The sequence below is a fragment of the Ambystoma mexicanum genome, chromosome 11 (assembly GCF_040938575.1).
Source record: "Ambystoma mexicanum isolate Mex_15411 chromosome 11, UKY_AmexF1_1, whole genome shotgun sequence".
Taxonomy (NCBI): domain Eukaryota; kingdom Metazoa; phylum Chordata; class Amphibia; order Caudata; family Ambystomatidae; genus Ambystoma; species Ambystoma mexicanum.
Window position 1 is genome coordinate 1007176182 of NC_090934.1, and position 27399 is coordinate 1007203580.

The 27399-nt window shown below is 43.5% G+C and overlaps 1 protein-coding gene across 1 annotated transcript in view; it reads right to left on the reverse strand.

The window, feature by feature from the left end:
- Positions 1 to 27399, reverse strand: part of ADAMTS7 (ADAM metallopeptidase with thrombospondin type 1 motif 7) — a 752931-nt gene that overhangs the window by 255805 nt on the left and 469727 nt on the right. The window contains exon 13 of the mRNA XM_069624204.1: positions 10704 to 10837. Coding sequence (XP_069480305.1) covers positions 10704 to 10837 — 134 coding nt within the window. The remainder of the gene's footprint in view (positions 1 to 10703; positions 10838 to 27399) is intronic.

The window sequence follows — 27399 nt, forward strand, 5'->3', positions numbered from 1 at the left end:
TCATATTCCACCAGGGCACGGGGGTGATGATATTGATTCACAGAATGCTTCCATTATCCTGCCAAGTCCTGACTGTAGATGAGAGAGGCAGGTATGTGCTTGTGCATGGACTGCTTTGTAAGAGAGAAGTAGTCCTGTTAAATTGCTATGGTCCCAACATAGACGACCTATATTTTTATGTGTAGTTGACAAACCTTTTGCTGGGATTCCCGAGGGTGGCGATTTTAACACCATTATGGACACGTCCGTGGATAGGTCGACCACTGTTCCCCGGTACTTGACGAAGGCGGCACAGATTCTCTGATCCGGGTTGAGGGATCTGAATATTGTAGAGGTCTGGCGAATATGGCATGGCGCACAGAGCGGGGATTCACTTATTATTCTGCAGTCCATAATATGCACTCCTGCATAGTTATGTGGTTTCTCTCTGATTTTCTGCTCCCTGAGGTTGTGGACTGCATCACATACCCTAAAACTTTCTCAGATCACTCCCTTTTAATGCTGGTTGTTAGTTGGTCTGCGGAGGGTCGCCCCAGGCATACATGGTGCTTCAAACTCGAGGCATTGAGAGACCCTGCCTTTACATAGGGATTGCAGGATACTGTTGATGTTTTTTTCTCGCAGAATGTGGGGTCGACCGCATCGACAGTGGTGTTATGGCAGGTATTTAAAACCTAAGTGCGGGGGTGGCGATGTCGACTGAACATGGTGATCTCAGAGAGCTTCGGCGGGATATGGCGGTGGCTGAGGCACAAATGAAGGACCCCCAAGACCATTACGCTAGAGATCCCACTCCTTAGGTGCTTTCGGAGACCAAATGTGAGTTAAGTAAATTCAGATACCTCGCTCACAGAGAGGTGAAATTCTTAGACAGGCCTGTCATGGCACGCTGATATGGGGAAGAGGATAGACCATAAAGTTTCCTGGACCAGTTGATCCATAGGAAAGTGAGCAGGGGACCGATTACACATATTGACACCAAAGCTGGAAATAGGGTCTGTTCTTAGAAGGGTATAAATGATACGTCTGCTCGTTTTATGAAAGTTTGTACTGGCCCAAGGGTGAGGTATCTGAGGCTGACATCAGGAAATATCCTGGCGCAATCCCCACTTTATTTTTATCTACAGAGGCTTCAGAGACACTGGAGGTCCCTTGGTTTGTGGAGGAAGTAAAAAAAGCAATTAAGGATTTCCCCTCCGCCAAGGCACCTGTCCCTGATGGGCTAGGGGCAGAGTTCTATAAAGAGTTCCATGATATTCTGGTCCTGCATTTGCTTCAGATGTGGGAGAAGGCACTGGCTAGAGCAACCCTACTGGAGACGGTGCCCGAAGCCGTGATCACGGTTATACTGAATCCGGGTAAGGAGGTTGGTGCATGAGCATCATATTGCCTCCTGTCATTAATCAATGTTGATGCCAAGATATTCGCCAAAGTGATAGTGAACTGACTGCAGCCTTTGATGCCTTACCTCATCCATAATGACCAATCAAGGTTTATACCTGGCAGGGCCACAGCACTGAGCCTTCGATTTTACAACGTGATGGTGCAGGTGCCCCCTGACTCTGATGCGGTAACCATATCCTTAGATATGAAAAATGCATTTGATACGGTATACTGTCCTTATTTGTTCACAGTACTGGAAAACGCGGGGTTTGGGCCTTCTTTCTTGTCGTGGGTGTGTCTGCTGTATAAGGACCCAATAGCTAGAGTCCTCACTAATGGGACGATATCATCGCCCATTAAATTGGGAGGCAGCCACCCGGCAGGGGTGTCCGCTGTCTCCCCTTCTGTTCACACTTGTTCACAGTGTGAAAAAGTGTGAACAAGCTGATTTGGTCTGATCTCAACATGCTAGGTGTGGGCTATGATTGGGCGGTATGCCAAAGGTGATCTCATTATATGCTTTGTTTGAGGGCTGCATCTCAACAAGGATAAATTCGAGGTTTTTGCGTTGGCTACATCTGGACAGAGACAGTGAGAAGGGCATGGGCTGCATGTGGTGAATAACTCTTTCAGATATTTCGGTATTATGGTGCACAAATCGGCGAAGGAGACAACAGCTCTGAATTATACAGCATACATGAAACAGTTGGGCCTAAGCAGGCACGTTGGGGAAACGTGCTGATGTCACTGATGGGACACCTCTCAATAGTGAAAAAGCTGGTACTCCCGAAGGTATTATATTTGTCTATGGACCACACAAAATCTTGCAATGATCAGTAAACTTGAGCGTATCCTGTTAAAAAGGCTACTAAGACTACTGCAGCGCACCTCTATTGACATGATTTTCCTCGAGTTCAACGTGCTACCCAAAGCCTAAAAAAAAAAAGAAAAGTGGATCCTGCGGTGTCGGATCCCACCCGCGTAGGAAGGACGGATCTGATGCCGCAAAGTTAGAAGATGAGTGGACGGCAAAAAAAGGTAAGTAGGGGGGTGGGTGGGGGAGTGTATGGGAATGGGTGTTTTTTTTTTGTTTGGGAGGATTTGGCTGCGGCAAAATAGCCTAGGTGGCCGAACTGACCACGGTCAATTCAGGCACGAACAATTGTGCCATGGCCAAACGGATACATCCCTCGCCAACGCTAGGCTGCTCCATTTCAAGGAGCTGGAGTGCTGCTGGTGTTACCACTTTGGGGTACATGTATGTGCAAGGCAAATGTGTTGACTGGAAAGAATTTAAAAGTTATGTTGGGGCGTCCCCAGTACAGAGGCTACATTATTGGTGTATTCTAACTCCGTTTATGTTATGGTGGCCCGAGTACCCATGTGAGCCTGAAATAAGCCTGGCTGAATCGCATACACATGAAACTGTGGTGGCAGGTTCCATAATGCAGGTGTTAGTGCTGTATGATCGATTGTTGTGTACAGTATTGCATTAGGGCCAAGATATCATAAGAAAATAGAAGCGCCACCTCTGTATGGTATTTACAGACGAACAGTGGGCTGCGATATGCGGGCTGCCCAATAGAATCTCCTATAATTCTAAATTCCGATTGTTTCGGTGCATGGTTCTGAACAAATTGCATTATACTCCAGCGAGGATCCGGCAGTTTGGAAGCAAGAGCTCAGGCAGATGCCCCAGGTACATGGGCGAGGAGGCCAATTTGTTACACATGTTTTATGCCTGCCCTCGTCTGCAATCCTACTGGGATAGGGTGTGTGACATTTTGATGGAAGTGACAGGCCATTCAGAGTCATTCTCTCAAGTGGCAATACTGCTGGGCATCACAGAGCCAATGGTTGAGGAGGGGCGTAGGTTTCTCAATCAGGGATTTTTATTAGCTAAGAGACAGATTTTGTTCAACTGGAAACAACCTGGCGCCCCCAAGTGTAGGACTAGTTAAATGACCTTAAAGGGGCGAATGACAGGGAGGAGTTATATGGAACACTGGTTCATCCCCTAAGTAGACCCAAGACCCAAAGACAACTGGTTGAACTCTCGCTGCAATCTCTCTGATAATTCAATGTCTGCGTTTGGGTTGTCTCCCACTGCAGGTGTTTCTACTTTATAATATTATCTGTGTAATGTGGATTGTGATGGTTGTAGGTCAAAGGATCCAAAAAAAAGGGTTGACAGGACAAAGGATTGACACCAAAAGATCGACAGGACAAAGGATCGAATTTTCTTTTTTTTTTGGGGTGGGGGGTCCTCCCCAACCCCCTTTTTTTTGCTAAAAATCACTTTTTTTCAAAAACGAAAACCTAAAAAAAAAATATATGATTAAAAAAAAAATGCGATCCTTTGTCCTGTCGACCCTTTGGTGTCGATCCTTTGACTAGACACCGATTGTGATATCGCCGCTCTTGAGGTCATTGTGCTGCATTGTTCTCTATGTTGGCACCAAGCTAATGAAAAGTTATTTTTTTTGAAAGCTTGTCCAAGACACCTAGTGCCCTCAGGAAAGGATTGCAATCACAGCCACATGCCATGGAAAGAGAGAAGGGATGTGAGTGTGGATCAAGACATATCCTTGAACACAAACTCACCTGTTTTTCGTGAGAAATTGAAACACTGGAGCAAACGAACAATGGGAGCAGTGTGTAGAGCAATGTCAGAATCCGGCGGGCGCAATAACAGAGCCATCTGATTTCAAGATGGAGCATACCCTTTTCAATCCTTGGCATACAGAACCACCAACTGACAATCAGTAATTAAACACTAGTGGCTACATATGGGGAGGGGATTGGACATGCAACCGTCACCAAAACTCATTGTAAGGCCAATAAATGATTCTAGGCATCTTCAGTGCAGCCCTTAGTGCTCCAATTACTAGCAGGACTGAAGTATAAAAGGGAGTCAAGTCAAGTTAAGCCAGAGTGGGGGGAATATGGAGACAAGGTAGCAGCAAAGAGTCATGCATAAGGAGAGAGAGAGCAAGTAGAGTGGAGACAAGAGAAGGAAAAGGGAAAGGAAGGCATTGGAGGAGGGACAGAGTAGATCAAGGAGGAGGGCAGAAAAGCACAAGCGAAGGAGTAATGAGTAGGAGAGGACTGTTGAAGACAGAGGAAATTGGTGGAGGTTGGTAGTGAGGCCAGGAGAACGATACCATTGCTGGGCAAGCCAAGCAGGAAAACAGCTGAAAACCGTTCTGAAAGGCATAAGGCAAAACCACTGAGGCCAGAGCTGAGGAGCAGCCCTTGTATTAGGGCTTGAAGTGTTGAGCTACTTGTGGACCTGACCCTCAAGTCTTGTTGGGGCAAAGCCTAAAGACCTAAGCAAAGCTGGAGCCATAATCTGGGTTCTGGTGGAGCCAGAAAGACCAAACCCTGACTACGAGCGGTCATAAACTAGAACATTTGGACTCAGGACCAAGGTCCTTATCGCAGGCTGCTTCTTTACTTGTTTGGTGTCTCTTTGAACATGTGTACTGCTATTGGAGAGCGGGGTTTAAGGCCTTACTCTCACCAAAGGTTTTCTATAATAGACCCTTTATTCTGCATTAACTGTGTACAAGTTCTTTGTTGAGCCCTCTGTCTGTGACACTCTAATGAAGCTAATTGCATGCATCACCTTAGAGAAACCGATTTTGGTCTGAAAAAAGAACGAGTACTTGAGGCTTTTCTAGGAACTTAAAATGCAGTATTGCTTTGTGCAACAAACGTACACAGACAAAAATAGTGTTTAGGACTGTTACAAAGTAGAGAATCGGAATTTGCCAACCTGCATTTCAGAAACATTGCTTATTTATTAATGTATCAAACGATTAGAAATATGAAGTGTAAACAAGTGTGAACTTGACATTATTGTATGTTACAAACCTCTAGGAAATCAGACCCAAAGTACAATTTTTGTAGTAACATCTGTTTTTCAACCACATCGAATGGGACCTTGGTCCTGAATAGATTCACATATTTATGTATATATTATTCATGGTTCCAAGTAACTAACTGACAGCCGTAATTCTACAATAAATGTGGTATTCTAGCAAGTTGTAGGTTTCCCAATGCTACGAGCTAACACACTCTCCACATGTAAAATCACACTTATAATATAAATTGCTGGAATAATACTAATAATTTCCTTGATAAGATTAGTACTATAACAACTTTTTGCGCGTATGGTACATATATGAAATAGCTTACCAACTGAGACATTAACATTTTGAAGGAATAACAGTGTTGCAGGCCTACCAATCTAACAGACTTTTTGACTGACATTTCTGTACAGTTTGCAGCTTATCTGAAATTGAGATTTATCTATATAATTATGAAGGAATGTGGTACATTAACTAATCGTTTTAGAATGCCCATGTAGTGTAAGTTTAACAAAACCTAACCTAAGTAGTCTTTCAGCCACTTTGAGACAAAAAATACAATAAATATAAAATCCGGTCCTTTAAAAATATTCTCTGCTTTTTTCTATCAACTTTATAACTGTATGCAGTACGATTAGACATGATCACGTCTAACTCTATTGTACCACGTAGCAACATTGAATAAAAAGGGAGACTTGTTTCACTGTGTTTGCACATTATGGCTGCCCAATGAGGAACAGACTTCCCACTGATCTGGCATGAGTATTGGCTGAGCTTGCAGCATAAATGGCTCTGCTTACTTCCGGAGGAGTGGCCCGATTATTCTAATGTACCCGCTGGGGATCAGTGGAATAAGCTTTGCCCCTCCATTTCACGATGGCTCGGAAGGACAGCACACTGCTGCAAGCTCATCCCTGTGGTTACACTGAGAAGGAGAGAGGAGATGCAGGCGATGGCACAGGGAGTCCCTTGTCGCTCTGAGGCGGGCACCTGATGTCAAGCTTAGTTAGGCCTTTCCATTTACTTTGCTGAAGGCAAAGGAAGACTGAAGCATTTGCTTCTTCCCATGTGCATTGCAGGAGCGGTATAGAGAAGGGGATCTCAGATGAGGGACTGAGTGAGACATTTGTGAGGCAAGTTATTGTGAGTTACCCTTAAACGTAGAGGCCGAGCAAGTCGGTTTTGAGCACCTGCCAACAGAGAAAGTTTAATGCAGCTCGAAAGATGGTTTCACAGTTGGTGGTGAGCTCCCAGTTATGATATTGCTTACTGTCAGGTCTGTGGCAGGGAACACATGTCAAATGATCAGACAAGCACATAATTCTAAGCTTAACATATTTACTAGGCATGGCTTACAGTGTGGGAGTAAAATAGTAAACAGTGCAATTGAAATATCAGGATTGATTCGTTGACAAGGACTAACTAAAGGTTCAGTGAAACAAAATGTTTGAAAAAAGAATGACTCCTCCAGTCTCAGGTAGTTACTAAGGTTCCCTTCCCAGGAAACTGTTTTTTAACAAGAGAAAATCCAACAACAAAGTCTCTTGGTTCAGGATTTACTGTCTTCTAGGTTCTTTGGCAACTCCAGGAGAGTATTGGTTTCATGGCGCTGTCTCCCATTTCTTTCTCCTTCTCTTTGGTGACCTGGTTTTACTGGTCTACTGTCGGTTGTCTTTCTCTGTGATCCCCACTGTTTGACCCTCGAGATGGTTTCTTTCAGTGGACTCGTCAGTCTCTCATAGCAAGGAAAAAAGAGCCTGGGTAGTGAGCATGGCACCTCGGCAAACTACTCTGCATAGAGCTCCTCTGCCTAGGATTTCGGCCGGCAAGAATGGAAGGTTATTCCGTCTTCCCTCTTTTCTTTTGTGCCCCTACTTCCATATCTTCCCCTTTTTTCTGCTTCTAGTTGAGCATTTACTGTATGTATTGCTCTGTTCTAAGTGTCAATTTATTCAATACATTTTTCTATAAACTCCCAGTTCCCCTCTTTTTCCTTTCGTAACCATCTCTAACCGTTGTGTTCCACTCCCCACTAACTTTGTCATCTTCTTCACCTCTTTGGACAACATTCCTCAGCCCGTCTCCTTTACAAAGTCTCTAGATTCTCTGCCACCTTCTTCACCCCCTTGGGCACTATACTTTATACTCACCAGATCTCGCAGTGATTCTCACCTTCACCCCTTTGGGTACTAGGGTTCATGTTCTACAAAGCTGTTCTCTTTCTCCAACCTTCTTTATTCCTTTGGGTACTTTCTTTCCTCTTCTGAGAACCTCATTTTCCCTTTAAATTATCTGCATTGATAACCTCTGTGTCTCTGTTCGGGAAGACTTTTCTTTTTGAATTTTCTTGCCATGGATTTCAATGGGACTCCCAGCATATATGTCTATGTCTTCAACCCCTACCTGAGTTTCGAGGTAAGTAAAGCCTTTTTAGCTTCACTTACCTGCTCACCTCATTTATTTGGGGGCATTGGTGAGCACCTAAGCCTACCATTGCAGGGAGACTCCCACAGTCATGTGTTTTTGTGTTTTATGTATTGTTGCACAATTCAACTTACAGGTACTCTGCCTCCCCCTTTCGCTTTTGTCTGGAGACGCCTTTTATGCTTGTATGATGTGCCTAGGAAAGGCTGGTGGCAGTGAACCAGATTCTTCATCTATTTCTGGTGCTCTACCATGCTCCATCTTTTTTTATCACTTAATGCCATTTTGGGTACAGTATTCTCAAAATGGCTTCCATATGTGGTTTAAGTCAGGTCCTTTGGCCATCTTGATTTTTGTCATCTTCCTGACCTATCGGATTAGGAAATTCAGTTTAAGCGCATGCACTTTCGCAGTGTCCACCCAGGCCTCCCATGAAAATGCCTTTGAGTGAGTGAAGTGGTTAGAACTGGGGTTGGGACTGTCTGTTCCCAATACACATCCATTCCAGGAAGTGCCTGTTACTGGGCAAATCTGGGGTTTGTCGCTGTCCCTTGGAGCAGATCCTTTCCATTGGTGGGCTGATGTAAGCCCCAGCCTGGATTCTGGATAAGAGTAGGGTGTCTGGCACTAATCTGGAGGTCGCGCACTGGAACCAAGAGTCTCAAGACGAGAAGACTTCTCAAGAAGACGCGGAGGACTGCCACAGAAGCGAACTAGGATTACCCAAGCCATCATCTATGTCAGCTGCTGCCCCACTTGCGACCAAGGAAGACCCTCGACGTTGACATCCCAAATTGGAACAGTGGGAATAACTGGTCATGCGTCCTGCACCAATGTCCAGCCATCAGTGGACTTCGCAAGTGTCCTTGGACCATCATGTGGTATGGCCATACATCCACCAGGCCTCTCCACTTCTACAGTTGCCATCCTCAGCTGAAGTGTGGGACTCTGCAAATCTTTGGCTTGTGGCCCAGGCTACATCACTGCCTTCTGATTCTGCTGTCAACTATGAAGAAGAGCCTTCCTGGAGCCTGTTCCATTCTACTGCCACAAGTCAGGATCGGCGACCCCTGAATGTAGTTCCTTCACTGCTCTGCTTCGTACGCTGGTTCCTCCAGGTACATCCTCATCATGGGAATTATTGTGGCTGCTGTCCTGAGGAGTCTGGCCTGTCCAGCTGCCTGTCGTCCCAAAACCAGAGATCTGAAGCACAGAGTAGCTGGACCCAATCCAAGCATCAACTTAAACCACTGTACCTATGACACCTGAACCCCCATCAATGTGCCTCATTCCTGAAGTATTTGTCCCTGGTGATTCTGGGTGTCTGGGGGTGGTGAGTTTTTGTGTGCACATTTCCCTACTCTTGATTGTGCCTTTATAGCCCCATTGAGATTGTATGGGAGCAAAGTTCACTCCCTAGCATTAAGCTTGCTTGGCTGTGATTGGTGGAGTTGTAGCCTAGGATTCCCCCTGGGCATGCCGTGATGTGATGGAACTGGGAGTGTAGCCCACTTTTGTTTGCTTACATGATTTTTCAAAAGAGTGCTTTTAAAAGTAATTGGTTTCTTCACCCATTAGCTTTGTCAACACTTGAGCAGAGGAACTTTAAACACGTTACCAGCCTACCCCTCAACAATGTACATATATGAATATTGACTCTTTGAGCCACTGAATAGCATCCTTACCTGTTACAGAAGGACTGCTCAAGTGAGGTTCCCGACTTATAATTATACGGCATGGTATAATATATTGCTCGTATTTTCTTTTCTTGCCACTTTAATGTTAAGGTTGTGCATTCTTTTATTGAATTGCTGTGTTCAAGGGTAAAGTGTTGCGCGTGTGTGTGTGTCTGAAGACAGGAATGCTTTGCATAGTATATTTAAGTTATACCTGCATGTATATTTCTATGAACTGCCTCATTACTTGTCTGTCTCTATGTGTTGTTAACTGTACTTATACATCTGCCCTGATCTTCGGAAGCATGTCTCACTGTCCTGCCTACGTTACTTCTCTCTTCTCTGTCCTCTGAGCATGACCCTCCCTCTTTCTACTTTGACCCTCTAATTCTTCACCTTTTTGGGTGTCATTCTTCTCCTTGGTACCTCCAATCGCTGCTTATTTACCCTTTTGGGCACCACCCTCCTGCACTCTACTTGCACATTCAAGGATTTGCATATCTCTTCCAGCTTCTCCACCTCTCTGAATAACTTCTTTGCCCCTTTGGGTGCCACCATCATTCACTCTACTTTCCAGCTCAACGGAGTCTAGATCTTCTCCACCTTCTCGGCACATTCTTTCTCGATAATTTCACCCTCTTTGGCTAACCCTCTACTTCTCTTTGCCTCTTGCTCCATCTCCCTTGACTCTTTGGTCTGTACTCCCGGGTCTCCCTTCCAACTCCCAGTATTACCCAGCTTCCTGGAACTCTCCTCTAGTATCCTGGGTCTTGCTTTCCCCTCCAACCTTCTCCAAACAAACACCTGTCCCCACTCTCCAGTCTCGAACTCTTACTCCAAACACCCACATTGCCAGACTGAGCTTGTGGGCATTTATGAGGCTTTAGCTATGCCTTCTAGCCTCCCTATAGTAAAAACGGACTCAAGTGTGTTATCTAGGATTGGAATTGGTTGTCAGGTTCTGACCCTGAATAGCTTACAGCCCTGATGTAGGACTTGGATTGGCTTGTACCTCCCATTGGGCAGCAGTCTACTCTCTCTCTGCCATACCCATGCCCGGCCTCTATCTGGGGAAAGGGAACTCATCTGTGTCTATTCCGGAGCTGGTGTAGGGATTGGCTGGTGCTCATGTTCATAGCTGTGATCGTACTTGAAATATAAGAAACCCTCAAGGTACTGCATATGTGATCATTAAATACCCTTGGTACATTGTCCAGATTGAAAAATGCCCTCAGTACAGCACAATAAGTCACACGTAATTTAAACATACAGTTGCTATACACAGATACCCTCAGCACAGTGATGACAGCTAAGGATGCCCTCAGAACACAGCTGATACCCACCATACCTTGCAGATGCCATTGATGCACATATCGCGGCTGGCGTTCCCCTCATGACATGGTGTCCCATCGATCACAGCATCAAGTAACTTCTCTGAAAAGTACTCGCCCTCTGGTCTGCAGTGCAGCTCACATGGGTTTACTAGGGTATTCAAGAAGATAACATAAACAAATATGTATTTTCTCTCCCTTTCTCTCTCTCACACTCCCCTGTCCCACATAAAACACTGTACACAAGTAGCTGCATAGGTTAAACTTCCGGAGAGGATACAAGGTCAGAATGAACCCTAGACATGGAAGCACAATTACCACAGAAGCAGGGAGGCAATGGAAAAGATGTGAAGTGCAAGGGGAAGTGATGGGCCAAAGTGGTACAAGAGTGCCTTCTGACCAATAGTGTTGAAGCATTATAAGGGCAGCGTGGGTGCATTCCAACAGGAACTGTGAAGCATTCTGACGGAAAGTATCGTGCATTTTGACAGGAAGTGTGAAGGCGTTCTGAGAGGCAGTGTGGGGACATTCAGCTGGGCAGTGTGGAGACAAGTCAACAGAAACTATTAGGGCATTTTGGCAGGCAACGTGCCCAATAAACATGAGCAAGGTTCCTCCCTTGCATGTATGAAGCTCTTCTGCTACTAGCCTCCTCTTTCTTTCCTGCTTTATTATTTTACTTCTTGGACTTTCTCTTGCCTTTGCTTGTCTGCTCCCTCCTCCAGTTCTTTCTTGGGATTTCTTCCTCCCACTTACTGATACTGTCCCTTCTCCTCCACAACCTTTGCCTATTATGAAAGGCAGGCAATATGGTAGCATTTTGATGGGCAGCGCTGGATATTCTGATGAGTAGTTTGAAGTCATAGAAGCTAATGTTGAAACCCCTAGGAGCGTAAATGGAGTGGCTAAAGACAATAGTAACATAGTTATGCCTGTCTTAATGCCTCCATTCACAATCTGGTGGATTTTCAAGGCGAAGGAACAGGGGAGCATTGGGAGTTACGTTTCCGCCTCCGGTTTGCCCACCCTCTTTAAAAACAACTTGGTTTCATGCCAGCATGCATGAGATTTTGCATTGTGCAAATGATGAAAATTGCCCAGAGGGCCCCAGTTTGCATTTAAGTGTAAAGGTAAACTGTCCTCGCTGGGCAATTTATGTTTTATTGGAAAATTAGCTCTGTAGTGAGGCACAGTTTGGGGACCATTCAATGAGCAGGTCAAGTCTATTCTAGTAAACAGTGTTGGGAAATTCTAAAGGGTCACTTTCATTAGGTATTTGTTTGGTCTTAGCCTTTTCCAAATCATAATATTTATAATTGATTTTTTATAACATGCTTAATCTCAAAAAGGTTTCTAGGCGAAGACCCGGGATTCGAGCCTGTGTTGCTCTGTGTCATCTTGCTTCCAAGACGAGCGAGTTGCTAGTGAGCTACACTACCTGTGTCTATTGCCTTTGATATTGAATGTGCTATGTTTGGGTGGCGGACTGGCCTTACATGCCCAATGGATTTAGGGAGTGGCTTGTGTGTCTGATGGGTGTGAAGGTGTCGATGGACTTGGGACACTGTGAACTCCTTTGGGAAGTAGTTTACTGTTGCAAATAGCCACATGATTGTTGCCTGTATCTTCGGGAGTTAATGGTGCTGTTGGGTTTGGGTGGGAGAATTCTTTGTTAGGTCAGCGCGAACCATCCGATTGGGATTGTTAGTTTGCTCTAGGTGTAGAACTACGAGGTTCTTATATACTGCACTTTAAATGTTTGTGCATGTGATAGGGTTTAGCATTTAACTTTTTTCTGTGGTTGATTTTCTCTGGTCCTATATCCAGGAACTGGTTGTGAGGGTTCAACACCTCTTGTAATTGCTTGCCTTACTAGGGATCTTTTTGGGACTGGGTAGGTTAGGTAATGTTTTTGTTAGTTTAATTTAGCTGAGTTTTTAATATGACTACGGATGTCTTCGGTGACTGTCCACTGTTATCTGTGGTCGCTGGCTGCTTTGTATTTTTTATTTTTCTGTGTTACTATGTTTTTGGAATGGGGATGTGGATTATATTTGTTTGATTATATTGTGAGTGGGATCACGTTAGGTTCTAAACCAAAAGGCTTATTTGGCCCGTTGATTTGTAGCGACTTCACCTTCTTCCTCATCTGCTTAGTTAAAGGCAGCTGTGGGCTGTCCGCTAGCTGATCTTCTGCCATGTTCTGGCTTTGGATTGTTTTTGTTCATTTTCCTTTTTTCCTTTTGTATTTGTTTTTGTTAATTACTGCTTAGCTTATTTATTTGTTTTTTCTTTGTCTTTTGAGGGGAAATTTGATATCTGTGTGCTTGTCCCAAATGACTTATGTAAGTAATCTGGTGTGAGTAGGTCTCTTGTAGGTGGGTTCATGTTCCACTGCACATCTGGTTCTGGCCGGTTTTAATTGGACTAGTTTCAAAGAGTATTGTATGTATTTGTCTGGATGTCCGACTGTTTGCACCTCTTAAGTTGGAATGGGAAGGGGGTGAATAACCCAATAAAGTGGCGAAAAATACTTAATTTCCTGGGTAAAAAGAAACCTGATATTGTCTTGCTTCAAGAGACACATCTGCAACAGGATAAAGCAGATTATATTTTAAACAATACATATGTGAAAACGTTGTTCAGTACATTTGCCAGTAATTCTAGGGTGGTGACTATTTTGTTTAGGAAAGACGACTTGTGATTTACTGTGGAAAGAGTAGATCTTGATTCTGAGGGCAGGTATGTGGCAGTTAAATTGCTAATTGAAAACAGGCGTTTGATACTCTTAAATGTTTATACCTCTAACGTAGCGCAAACTTAATTATTTGGAAAATTGAAGATGTTCTGAAAAATATGGGTGATGGGGTTGGCATTATTTGGGGGTCACTTCAACACTATCTTGAATAACGTATTTGATACGTCAGAAGTGTCCAGATCTTATGCAAAGGCCAGGTAGGGTCTTTTGCAACTTATGCATATGCAGGAATTGCAGGATGTTTGGAGGGATCTAAATCCAAAGAAGCAGCAATATAGTGTTCACTCAGTACCACATGAAACTTCCTCCATTCGTATTGATCTTTTCTGGGTAAGTAGAGACCTTTGTGTTGATGTGAGTGCAGCAGAAATTGGTGATGTCCTGATCTCTGATCAGGCTTGCGTGAATTTGGTGATAGACAGATCAATGGAGGTGAGGGGAATGGTTGGCAGTGGAGATTCAATGCTCGTTTGTTGCTGAATCAGGATTTTTCAAAACATATGGACCGTGAGATCTCTTTATTTCTCAATGATAATGTAGACTCTGTTGACAGGTTGTCCACCATCTGGGATGCGCTGAAAGCCTTTTTGCAAGGTAAGATTTTTAGTTTGACTACTTATAAAAAGAAAGAGGCTGAGGCAGAGATTGTGTGCTTAGAATCAATTTCTAAACATTCTGTGGAACAATATACCTCCGCCCCTTCTGCTTTTACCATGTCTGCAATGCTGGGTGCCAAGCGTTCACTTGATAATGTATTGCACCCTAAAAGAGAGAAGGACTTGTTTTATACCAGGCAAGCGTTCTGAGAGCATGGGGAAAAGTCTGGTGTATTTTTGGCTAATAGATTGAAGGGGAGGAAGATGTGTTTTATTTCAGATGGTAATGGGCCAATCCTGAGGAGAAATTAGGACATTTGTGGTGCTGTTCACAGGTTTTATGAGTCGTTATACTGTGACAATTGGCATATTGTTTATGAAAGGATGTCTGTTTTCTTAGATCAGATTAATATCCCCCAAATGGATGAACTGTGACAGCCTTCGTCTGGATAGAGATATTACGGTCCAGGAGATCGTAGATGCAATGGAACTGATGTCGTCTGGTAAATGTCCCGGGCCGAAAGGGCTTGCCGTCGAGTACTGTGCTGCATTTAGTTCCTTGCTTGCACCCTTCATGGTGAGACTATTTACAGAGATGATCAGTTGCAAGGGGGTGGCTAACTCTATGAGGACCGCTGTAATCACTGTGATACCCAAGCCAGGGAAGTATCATTCTACTTGCAGAAACTATAGGCCTATATCTCTATTGAATGAGAATGTCAAGCTCCTGGCTAAGACTTATGCTGAGAGAATTAATCCTTTATTGCCGAAACTGATCCACTGGAACCAGACGGTTTTGTCTTTGGCAGGAACAGTTATGACAATTTAAGGAAACTCCTGGATGTTGTACATCTTAAAGGTAATTCTTGTGAAGCCTATGCTGCTGTTAGTATTGACGGAGGGAAGGCATTTGACGGTATACAGTCTTTTCATCGAAAAAAGATTCATAGACTCTTTTTCCATTGAAATTTATTTATTGAAATGCTTTTCCATTGAAATGAATATTCATTGAATTTTTTTCCATTGAATTTCCAAATGAAACATATCCTAAAAATGTTTTTTTTCAAACCATTTTAAACTTTTAAATATAACTGTTTTAGTCATTTAACCTATTTGAACTATTTTCTTCTATAATGTATACTGAAATATTTCTATAATGTAAAGTAAAAATATATTTTATATAGCATGTTTTGGTATTTATTAATAATAAGTCATTTGAAATGTAGATATCTTTTATTGTCACATGATTGAAAAATGTCATTAAATGCCTTAATTTGTTGTATTTCGTAATCAAGAACAATGATTTCAGGTGTTTTGGGGATAATGTTCTCATGAAGGAATCTACAAATATGCTTATATAATTCTTCCAATTTGTTTGGCATTAGTACATATATCAAAGGAATTAGTGAGCCCTCAATCATTGCATGTATGCTGTAAAACTGTGAAAAAGGCATAGGACACACTTTGAAGGTTGCATCCACATGCCACATTTGCAAATTCTTTAAATGTTCCATATTTCTAGAGGTTCCAAATATCATTAATCTTTGGTTGTTTATTTCTTTATCCATTAATAAGGAGTTGTCATTTTTACCGTTAATTTCAACTCTGGTGGTAATTCGATTCTGTGCGAAGCTTTTAGGTGTTTTTGGAAATTTTGTTTGTACTTGTCTTTGTTTACATATTTGCTGTTGCAATGTTTCAATTTGAGGCATCTGACCAGCAACATGGATTGAGAGAGTTGCGCACACACGTTTTATTACAGATCCACTTTGTTCGTCCACATTTTCTTTTGCTGTTTCTTTCATTTGCGTTATGTTTTTTTTTTATGCGAATTTTTGCACCATCTGGTAAGTGGTGTGTTCCACTTCATGAATTACGTTATCACCATGCGTTACTGCCCTGCCTTTACATTTGTTTGTGAAATACTCGGTACGTTTCCATTAAATTATTTAGTTAATTTGTTTTTCCCTGTTGTATGTGTATCCCTTATGTACTAGTTGTTTGTTTCCCCATTTTGGAAACCCCAAAATCAATACATTCGGTCATTTTGACGGACTGGAAAACGAAAGAGAAATACTTTTTACCTTAAGGAGCATGATAGTTTTCTTTGACTTATATGCTATAACTATTGATTTCATAAACCCCTTGTTTTTACTATTTTAACTAACCTGTATTATTTTGAAATTTTTGTTGTGAAACCGAAAGTGGCTCAGTTACAATCGCCTCACTCGATAGCTGGTGAATGTGAAAGAACTGTTGTTATCAGCTGTCACATCTCATGATGTGTTTAGATAGGGTCCCTTCCTCATAAGGTACTTCGCTTCATCAAACCGGATCGTCATTTCGATACATCACTTTCGATGAATGTTAATTTCTAATTATATAAATACTGTTTCGATGTAAAGGTTTTCAATGAAAAAGTTTTGTTGGAACATATTTCTGATGGAAAAAATTCGATGAAAAGACACGTAACTGCGTTTGACAGGGTTAGTTGGATGTTCCTCCGACAAGTATTGATCCGCGACAGGGTTGTCCTCTATCGCCCCTGTAATTTGATCTCTTTATAGAACCCATGCCAAACGCAATCAGAGACAATGCATGTATTAAGGGTATTTCGACGAGAGACTGCATCTCTAAGGTGTTCCTGTATACAGATGATCTCCTAGTTTTGCTCTCTGATCCTGGACCTTTGTTTAGGGAATTACTTTTGAATCTTCAATCTATTGGCCAAATGTTTGATTATAAAATAAATGTTTCTAAAATGTTGGTCTTTCCAACCTCGACCTCGTGTCACAGAGCACTCTTTGGTGTAGAACGGGAAGCATGGGCAGAAGGTGGGTTCAAGTATTTGGGTATACATGTTTCCAGACAAATTAGTACCTTGCTGGCCTCAAATATTCGGTCTAAATTTGCTGAGATTTACATTTTATGTCTAAAGTGGGGGAGGCTGAAACTGACATTATGGGGGAAAGTTGATGTAGTCAAGATGGCCCTGCTTCCTAACCTGCTATATATATTTAGTATCCTCCCTCTTCCTCTGCTGAGAGATTTGCTTGTGACATAGATAGAGTTTTCCGCAATTTCTTAATGGGAGATGGTGGGAGATCTAGGATCCCTAAATATATTATCATGAAGCCTGTACGCTTGGGCAGCTTTGGTTTTCCCAATGTTAATTTATATCATAGAGCCTTCATATTACGTACCTTACATCTTTGGTTAAGGGATGGTGTTGCTGATTGCCCTAACTGGGTTGCTATCGAGAAAAGCTTCTGTTCCCCTTGTCCCCCTGGATTGCCTACTTAGTATGGATACAAAGCTGACTGTTGATCAGACCCTGCCTTTTGTTAAACACGTTTTGAAGGACTGGAAGAAGAGTTGCGAGATTTGCGATGTGAAATATCGTTTGAGCTTGGAGTTTTCTCTATGGAAAAATCCGGCTATACAGATCAATGATCATACCCTCTTCCTGGTCCTCATGGAAATCTGCAGGTATTTGGAAACTGGGACAAGTGCACAATGATGTTTTTAAATATAAGTTGCACCCTTTGGAGGATCAGTGTTATCGTGTGCTTTGAGATGTTTTTGAGACTCTGTTTTCACCCTTGAACACCTCTTTACATGATGACCCCTCTATTATACATTTGGCCAGTAGCGTGTTCCTTTCAGATTCATTTCTGTACAAACGTCTTGCTCCAATAGGTCTTAACACTACTTCTGAACATGGTAGGGCTGTATGGTGCTTGGAGTTGGGATTTGAGATTTCGGATGGTGAATGGAACCTTATTTGTACTGGCCTATATAGGTTCAAGCTTGAACTCAATCTGACGTATACCCAACAGCAGATTTTGCATTGTATTTATTGGTCCCCCTGGATAATGAAACAGTGTACACTTGTTCAGGATGATACATGTTGGAATTGCAAGTCGGATGTGGGGACTGTTCTACATATGTTATGGTCATGTTAAAATATCAAGTCTTTTTGGGAGGATGCCCTCCATCGTATGGACCTCGTTTTGGGTCTTTTGCTTCCCCATAATCCTTTGCTATGTGTGTTGTGGTTATTTCTGGTTTGATTTCATCTGTTCGTTGGCTTACTCTACTGGGCTTATAGAGCTTAAAATGCTGGAAGAGTGACCTTAGGCCCTCTGTCGATAACTGGCTACATGACTTGTCGATTCTTCCATATAGAGAGAGGGTAACTTATCAGGTCAAGAAAAAATCTGACAAGTACTCTGACATTTGGGGCGTTTTCAATTAGTTTTACACTCAAGGCCCCTCCCCCCTCTGTATATAGAACATTGTTTACAGATTATCATATATTTTGTTCTTGATGTTCTACTGTTTACTTGTTCGGATTTCTAGTGTTGATTTTATCATATTGAAAATGTAATAAACAAATGTATAAAAAAATAATATTCTAATGAGCAGTGTGAGGGGTTTCCAATTGGTGAAATTAGGGCATTCTAATGGTCAGGATGGGGGATGTTCTGATAGGCAGAGTGAATGCACACTAAGAGGGAGTTATAGAGAAATCTGATAGCTAATGTGTGGCAATTATGTAGGGCATGTTGAATGTATTGTGGTGGAGTTCCTACTGTGTAGTCTAGAGACAGTTTGACTGGAATTGTTGGAGCATTTTGGCAGGTAATTCTGTGGCATTTTCAATTGTAGCAGTAGGGTAATCTGATGGAATGTTGGGGGTACTGTCGAGCAGGCTAGCAGCATTGTGGGGGAATTATTGCAGGTGACATGGTACATTCTGATGGGCAGTGCAGTGGCCTTCAATAGGGTAGAATTAGGGCCATTCTAATGGGCGTTACTGTAGTAAATCAAAAGGAGGACTGTAGATATATCATGAATTTAAAGATAATGCTAGCACATATGAGTGCTGTACCAGTGTGAAATACTGTTCAGAACACATTCTATATCACTTATTCCATTTTCTACTCTCTCTCCTGTCACAGACAGCAGGGGATCAAACAGTTACTCTTTCTTACAGCAGCGGCATCATTTCACAAAAATTCCTGGAGAAGCGGAAGTGACATCATATAGCCTATGACATCACCGGAAGTGGCATCAAATGACCTTTGCTTCCGATGACTTCGCCAGGCAGGATGCCATATAACCTTTGGCCCTGGTGAAATCATAGGTAGGGTCAGGGGATGAATCTAGTCGATTTGTCCCTTCTCCCCAGAGGGGACCATCTGCTGTGAGGCTAGTGAGGTGAGCCCAGTCTGCAAGAACATCCCTGGGGTCTGGGCAAGTGGGACCTCACTGGGAGTGACTCTCCTCTCTGGGATAAGGACTCCCAGTCCGAGAAGGACCACCCGGACCAGACCATTGTGTCGACCTACATGGGAGTTTAAAAAACAGGCTTTTCTCATACTTTGACTACAACAACCAGCGATCATCCTTCCACCCTTTTGGCTTCAGGTAATGCTGGATCTCGCATGAGCTCCTCAGACAAAGAACATCAAGAAAACTATCTCAATTGTGATATTGCTTTTCTTTCACAGAATACTGAAATTTCCTCAGACTCTTTTGCTTCTGGTAATGCAGAATCGAACCTGAACTCTTAAGATAAAGACCATCGAGAAAACCCTCTTAATTGTGATATTGTTTTGGTTTCAATGAATAGTGACATTTCCTCCAGCTCTTTGGTTTCCGGTAATGATGTAATTCAATTGAGCACCACAGTCAAAGAAGAAGGACACACCCCTCTTGACCGTAATGATGTACTTAAATTCAGAAGCAACTGTAAACAAGGGATTGAGAGTGACTTGTGAGAAACCTGAAGGTGTCTCACTGACTAGTCCCCAGGGATCTGTCATCCAGGTGGCCAGGACATGGCCATCGTTATTGGATCCAGTTCCTGGGGGTAGACCAGTGCAGGAGGATCACCTGGATGTGGGGCCCTCGCGGAGTGGAAGTGGGACACTAATGGGTGAGATGCGGTATTCCCTTCTTTACAAAAGCTTTTCCCCAATCTACTCTGTAGGATACTTAAAACATCAACCCCCCCTTTCTTAACACAAACACTTTCTCAAAGACCGATTACCCTGAAAGACAACTGACTAACACCAGAGCTGTATACCTGACATGTCCCAACTCCAGTGTCAGGCAATTACCACACATTTCATACACCTGACAACCCTTTCCCTTCGCCATAGGGATAAAAGGCAGAGCACGAGAGCACACTCTGAGCAAGGCGGAACATACAAAAGTCCTTGACACATTGGTAAAGAATAAAGAATTGTGAAATTGGCATGTGCACCCGGCTGAGGGGAATGCTGTGTGAACTGTACAAGAAAGCCTGACTGGGGGCTAAAAGAAAGCCTGACTGGGGCTAAAAGAAAGCCTGACTGGGGCTAAAAGAAAGCCTGACTGGGCCTGGAAGCTAAGTGTTGGTCTGTGCCCGAATGAGGGAGACTAACATTGAGAAACAGATCGGAGCCCGGTTGAGGGGCATCCACGGGTGAAAAGTAATCGCCCGACTTGAAGAGAATTAAAAGGAACGTTTGTTTTATCATTTACAATGTATCAGGACCTCTGAAGTAAGAGACTTTTACTTGAAGGAGTCTTGGACATAGAAGGTCCGAGCGTTGTTGAAAAGAACTGTAACCTCATAAAGGAGAAACCCAGGAGTGTTCTGTGCTTGAGAGTCCTGCATTTGTGCCGTGCTAGAAAACATGGGGAAGGGAGATCCCGGTCATAACATCCTGACCTATCATTTTTGTGAATACTTCTTTACTTTCTTATGAATACTATCCCACACTGTTTTGTAACTTAGTGATAAGGATTGGCAATAGTTTTTTTCTTAGTACAACGAGGGCTGCCTAGTTATTAGTTGATGGTTGTAGCTTGCCCCCATATTAGATTTAGGTTAGGCCTTTTTCTCACCCATTTAAACAGTTTAGTAAACATCCTTGAATTGTGATCACTTGTATCTGTCTTTACTGTTGTCACCATGAGTTCCTTACAGACTCCTACGAAAGGAAGAGAATCATTGCTGCACAGAGGTGAGTCTCTGAGACGACATCCTAGATTGGTGGAGCTACGCCAAGTTTCGGATCCAGATGTGGCGTGGGAGAAACAAGACCCACTATCTGGAGGTGGACTATCTGACCGAGCAAGTGGCTCTGGTAAAGAGAGCAACGGAGAAAAACATGTCTTCGCTGGTGGCGCGACCTTAGGAGAAAAGTGGTGGGCCTGGTGCCCGGTAACCGACGCTGAGTGACCAGGGGGCTGAAAGGAACCTGGATCCCGAGCTCCATATGGCAAGCGTGTTTGCTGATATGAAGAGGACCAACTGTGAAGAGAACGCTCCCAAAGCGAGGAGACCAGTGAACGTTATGAACTTCGGTTACCACGAGTACAGAAACCGACAAAGATACAAGAACCTAAGAAAATGGAACAGGCACAAGACCCAGGTAAAAGAGAGTGAAAGAGATATGAACACTGTGTGTCAAGGTCGGAGAAGGTGACCAGAGCATAAGAGCTTGAAATAACTGAACTGGAACACGCCCTATGTAAAAAGAAGACACAAGGATATATGTGCTTTGTACCAAGGTTGTGAAAACCGACAAAGGTACTAGGAACTATTAAAGAGGAGCGAAAGAGATTCGAGCACTTTATATCAAGGCTGGGAAAGCCGACTTTTGTATTATAGCCTGAAGGAACTGAACGGGCACACGCCGTATGTAAAACAGAGTGACAAGGATACATGTGCTTCATACCAATGTGGGGAAAGCCGACAAAGGTACAAGGAACTGGCAAATAGGACAAGTCTGCATTCTACGTGTACCAACGGTCCTGGAGGAATCTGAAACCTGTTGATGAAAGCTGAGACAAGTAGTCTAAGGAGAACTTTATTTTCCAAAGGAGAAGACAAGACTTTTACGGAGAACATTTGTGGTTTTTACTGAATAAAATCCCTAAAAGACTGACCTTCCCTACTGGCATCCAAGTGTTGGGCCAGGCAGACATTGCTATGGCATCCCTTTTTGTTTTAAGTTTTCTTAAGTGGTAGGACAAGCTAGTCATTAGGATTTGAACTGAAGACTATTTTCTTTCGGTACTTGACGAGCACCATTAGTTTTATTAGGTAGGGAACTTCCCTCATAGCGCTAGGTTCAGATAGGCATTTTTTATTTATTTAAATGAACACCCATGAATCATGACCCACTGTAGTCCGAGTCCTTCGCTGGTACACCATAGTCCCCACAAAAGTGTAAAGAAAACATAAGTGCTATATATAAAATAACAAGCAGTAGTTAAGTGGACATAAGGCTATTTGAGTTTTCAACCATGTATTAACTATGGTGCTGCCTTGATAAGTACTAGCACAGCCATGATATTTTGGGGGCACAACCCTGCAGCACCATCATAAGCTAGTAGCATTGCCTTATTATACCAGTACCACCTCATACGGCCAGTTACTGCCATCTTGTTTCTGCTAAAGCCTCACGTGGCAGGTATAGTAAAAATATGAAAGATACTGCTTCACATGTAAAGAACTGTTCTTATATGCTAAGCACAGCCTCATATAGCCAGGTTGTACCATTTCATACGAGCTTAAGCCCCACATGCCACAAATAGTCTTCATATGCAAGCTACAGTCTCACAAGCCCAAGTGCTGCAATCATATGCCAAGTGCACCCTCAACTTCAAATGAACTGTCAACTTGTGACAGGAAAAGCCTGATATGCTAGATAAATGATTCAGGGTTCTATGTTCATTCATCCCCATTTATTTTTTCACTGAGTTTTTTGCTGAAATGTATTTATTCCCTATCCGCCCACCCTCTACCCCTTATATGCCCTTACCCCTCCCGCCGCCCTATATTTTTCGAGGAGGTTTTTTGCTGAAAAACATTTTCGGTAAAAAACACAGCGGAAACAAAACAGGCGATGAATGAATGTCGTACCATAATTCAGCCTTGCTTGTTTTTTTAAAGTGCAAACTGAACTACAACACTTCAAACTGATCTCAATCTGTAAAGTTAAGGAACTGGGTCCCTATTAAATAAATGGAGAAGCCAGGATGTGGGCCCAGGTGACCTGTTTCACTTTCTCCACTTAGCCCAGGAGATGTAAGCGTGTTTTAGGTTCCCACTTTCCTAGGAAAAGCGGCATTAGCAGACAGGGGTCATCACATTACAAGCATTCTTGCCTGTCTCAGAGCTTTTGTGAATGTTTGAGGAGTATATAACCCTTCACTAATGTATTACGATATGCTGTGCTCCCTGATACCGCTGACTAACATGAAATAGCGCAGCTGGCATCACAGGCTTGGATAGTGGGGCTTTGTGCCCTGCTGGCAACATTGTTTCATTATGATTTCATGCCCTGTCTGGACCACCCCTTCCATTTAAATGCTTGTGTTCATGGGTATAACATCAGGGTGCACAGAGGGAGGGGGTTCTAACTTGCGCCGAAGTCTCGTACTGTCATTGGTTTGTTTTTGTTCTGTTGCTGCTTTTTACTAATACATTGTTCACGAATCCACCAGAATCAGGAGTGGCCACTTTTTTTCCACCACAAGTTGTTTCACTTGCATCCTTGATTGTCACACTAGTAAACCGCACAGCACCCACAACATTTTCAAAATTATTCTCACCTTTTGATGCTGAGGCTTGAACTAGCATATCGTTCGCAATATAGCCATATAAACATATAGGGCCTCATTACGAGTTTGGAGGCAGCCATGCCCTTTATAAGGGCATGGCTGTCTCCAAACTCGGGTCCGGGTTCCCTGAATGGGGAAATACCGGGCCATTCCGACCTTGGAGCGCCCGGTATTTCCCCATTCAGGGAACCCGGACCATCCCCATTCCCATTTGAGCCCCCATAGGGCTCAATGGGAATTGGGAGCATGCTAACAACAAGCCCGTTAATGACAGGCCCATTGTTAGCATGCTGGCCCCCTCATGGGACCCGCTAAGGACGTCTGGTAAAACCAGACGTCCAGAGCGGGTCCCGCGAGGGGACCTCGTAATGGGGCGGTAAGGGGTTAACGGTGCCAGCACCTTTACCCATGCTGTTAACCCCTTACCGCCCCTCTCGTAGTGAGGGCCATAGTATTTTCATGCTTTTGTTGAGTGCCAAAAGTACAGCTTTTTGACATGATGACTTTATAAAAACAACGTTTGATATAGATAAACACCTCCACCATGTAATACTCTGACACACCACCACTGACTTGACTGTCTAGAACATACCTGATTTGCAGGTCAGACCAAATTCCAGCACTCTGAATTTCAAAAGTAGTTTCTAGTCTACTGCAGTGGTGGGCAACCTGCGGCCCTTCAGATGTTTGGGCATACATTTCCCATCAACCCTAAGCAGTGTAGTGAACATTGTGGTATCCTGGGTATTGTAGGCCACATATGTCGAGGGCAGCAGGATTCAATTCTATGTTATTAATCGATTAGATGATAGAAACCCATCCACAGCAACCTGCAATAGAGGCCATGACTTATCCTGAGACATATGTTTGATCCCTTTTTCTACCAGCTGCAATAGAAATTGCTACAATATTGTCCCAATAAGTGATCAAATTAACTCCTCAATGCAAATAACTTGAAAGAAAACACCTTGACAATAGGGTCAATCCTTTTTGACTCCCTATTAGGTAGCAAGGAGGAAACCCATTCAGACAAAATTATGAATTTGCCACATGAACCACCATCAAATCAGCCACCAGATGGTGAAACCAATATGGGGTTCCTCTGTCGCAAGTCTGTATTTCCTAAGCATGTTCCCATTAAAAGCAGATACTGAAGATTGTTATTGCCAGGTTGTGTAGGAATTTTCATGGTACTGCGGGAGGATGTGGGATAGATGGAGATGACGGAGAATGAAACTGTCAGATGCACGACAGAACCATGAGGGGCAGAGGCACCAGGGAAAAGTGATCAGGAGCAACATGCAAGCCTTGTGAACGGTGGTGAGGAGTGCCAGGGGGAAGGTCGGTTAAAGATAGCAGCACTCACATAGAATCGCTCGCCATCAGAGGAAAGGGAGCATTCACAGACACGTAGCGAGAGCAGGGACAGCTACCCAATAATTTGCCCCAGAAGGTCCCGGCACCTATACACACACACACACACACACTACTCGGGATGGAAAAAAGTCAAGAGCTACACTGAAGAATAGCTTCACAAACTAACGGTCTACAGACTATATTGTCCTGCATATCCTGTGATCCTGTTCCTCTTCCAAGTCTTCCCAGCCAGGAGGAGATTCTAAGCTGTATTTGTCCTCACTGTGCCTGCTGCTGCACTCATTGCACCTGATTTCCTATGGGTTTCTGTGTCATCTCGGCCCTCACAGATCCCACTACCACAATCAACGACTGTTCTGGAACTCCTACTAGTAGAGGTTTCCTCATTACTCATTAACCCTGAACGGTGCTGAAACCCAGCAACTTTTCTCAGACATGCCGAATCACAGTTATAAATGCACCTTCAAAAGATAGGAAGGTATGTCCCTCTTTAAGAAAGTTATGCATGTCAGATATATCCATCACCATCTTAGCCAAAATTTGTGCAGCCCTTCTCGTAGACCTTATACAGTGAAATGCCTCTGAAAATGCAATAGGCACTTGTTCATTCATTGGGCGAGGTGGACCCACCACTTGCTCCTGCAAATCCTGAAGTACCAATGCAAAAACATCTTGAGAAGGACCCTCAATATTATGATGCTTCACTGCTGAAAAATATTCTGTGACTCCTATATCTTGTATTCTCACTCCTACTCCCGTTGGGTCCTCTGTGCAGGTGGCCAGGGAAAGGCCATTGCTTTAGGTGGAGAAGTGAGGGAGGATCACCTGGGTGGAGGGTCCTTGAGGATTGGGAGTAGGGTGCCCTTGGGCGAGACATGGTATCCCCCTTTGCCTATTGACAATCACCCTAACCATCCCCCAACCTTGTAGGCGATTATAAGCCAGTTCCCTTCAAATCTTCACATGTAACACTTGACAGTACTGAGATGAAGAAGAGGGAGCTAACAGTAATGAAGACTACACCTTTACACCACTTTGGTACTGGGACGAAGAAGATGACTACAAGGAACTGTGAGGCTCAGGCATGTACCTTTAACTGTGGTCAGGCAGGGCTGATCAGACTTCCACACCCGCAGCCTGTCAAGGGGCTGCTGGTGTATAAAGGGAGACCAGCCCAGCAATGCAGAATGGCGCGACAGGTGAAGCAACAGGCGACCTAAGTGTGGAGGAGCAGCAGGAGACCTGTGAAAGGAGGCAGCCGTGGTTGCCAAGAGAAAGAATCAGGACCCCTGCAGACATCACAGAGGACTTGGGAACCAATGTAAGTGGGCTCTGTATTTCCCACAAGACTGGGAGCCTCCAAACTTCAGGGCGTGCAGCAGGAGCTGCTAAGTAGCCCGGAATGCAGAGGACGCTGTCCGTGTCCTGTAACAAGCGTCAGAGGTGCCGGTCTGAAGCAGAGAGCACACAGTGAATGACCAGAGCTCGTAATGGTGGGTTTTTATGACTTCAAGAGGGAAAGGAAGTCGCAGGAACCACCAGGAGGACACAGAGAAGGCAGGCGAATGTTGGAGAATCGCTCCGGCACTGGGGTCCTCCTAGAGGGCCACAAGTGAGTAACGGTCCATGAGAAAAAACTATTAAGTGTATATTGAATACCGAATTAAATGGAAATAAATTCAAAATTGAAAACCCAATGCATATTGAATACCAAACTAAATGGAACATTAAAAAAACAATGCACATTGAATACCAAACTAAATAGAACCTAAGCATTGGAAATAAAATGAACGCATATTTAATACTGAAGTAAATAGCAACTTAACATTACAGCGAACAAGCATACATTGAACACTGAGCTTAATTATGCAACATAAGAGAGCAACCATCCTTTGCTACTGACCCGGAGACCCTTGCCCTAGCTTATGACTGCCATTAAATCAGCAATAAACTCTATTGCCCCGCTCAAACCCTGCAAAGTCAAACCCACTAGTCACACTAATGCATGGTTCACCCCAGATCTCATCGATCTCCGCACCAAGAAGCGGACCGCACTAACACAATGGCAAACTTCCCGATCTGACTCTGACAAACTTAACTTTAAAACACTCTCAAGAGAATACAAAAAAGCAATCATCCGCGCTAAAGCCATCTCATTTGAATCCAGAATCGCTGAATCCAAATCCAACACGAAAGAAATCTTCCCCATACTCAGAGAACTGGAGACCCACACCCCTGCTCCGTTGAACTTCACCAAAGACAAGGCGTGGTGTGACAATATCCAAACAGCCATGCGCAACAAGCTCAACCTCCTACAAGCCAAAATTCTCACCGCCCAACAATCTCTAGCCAACA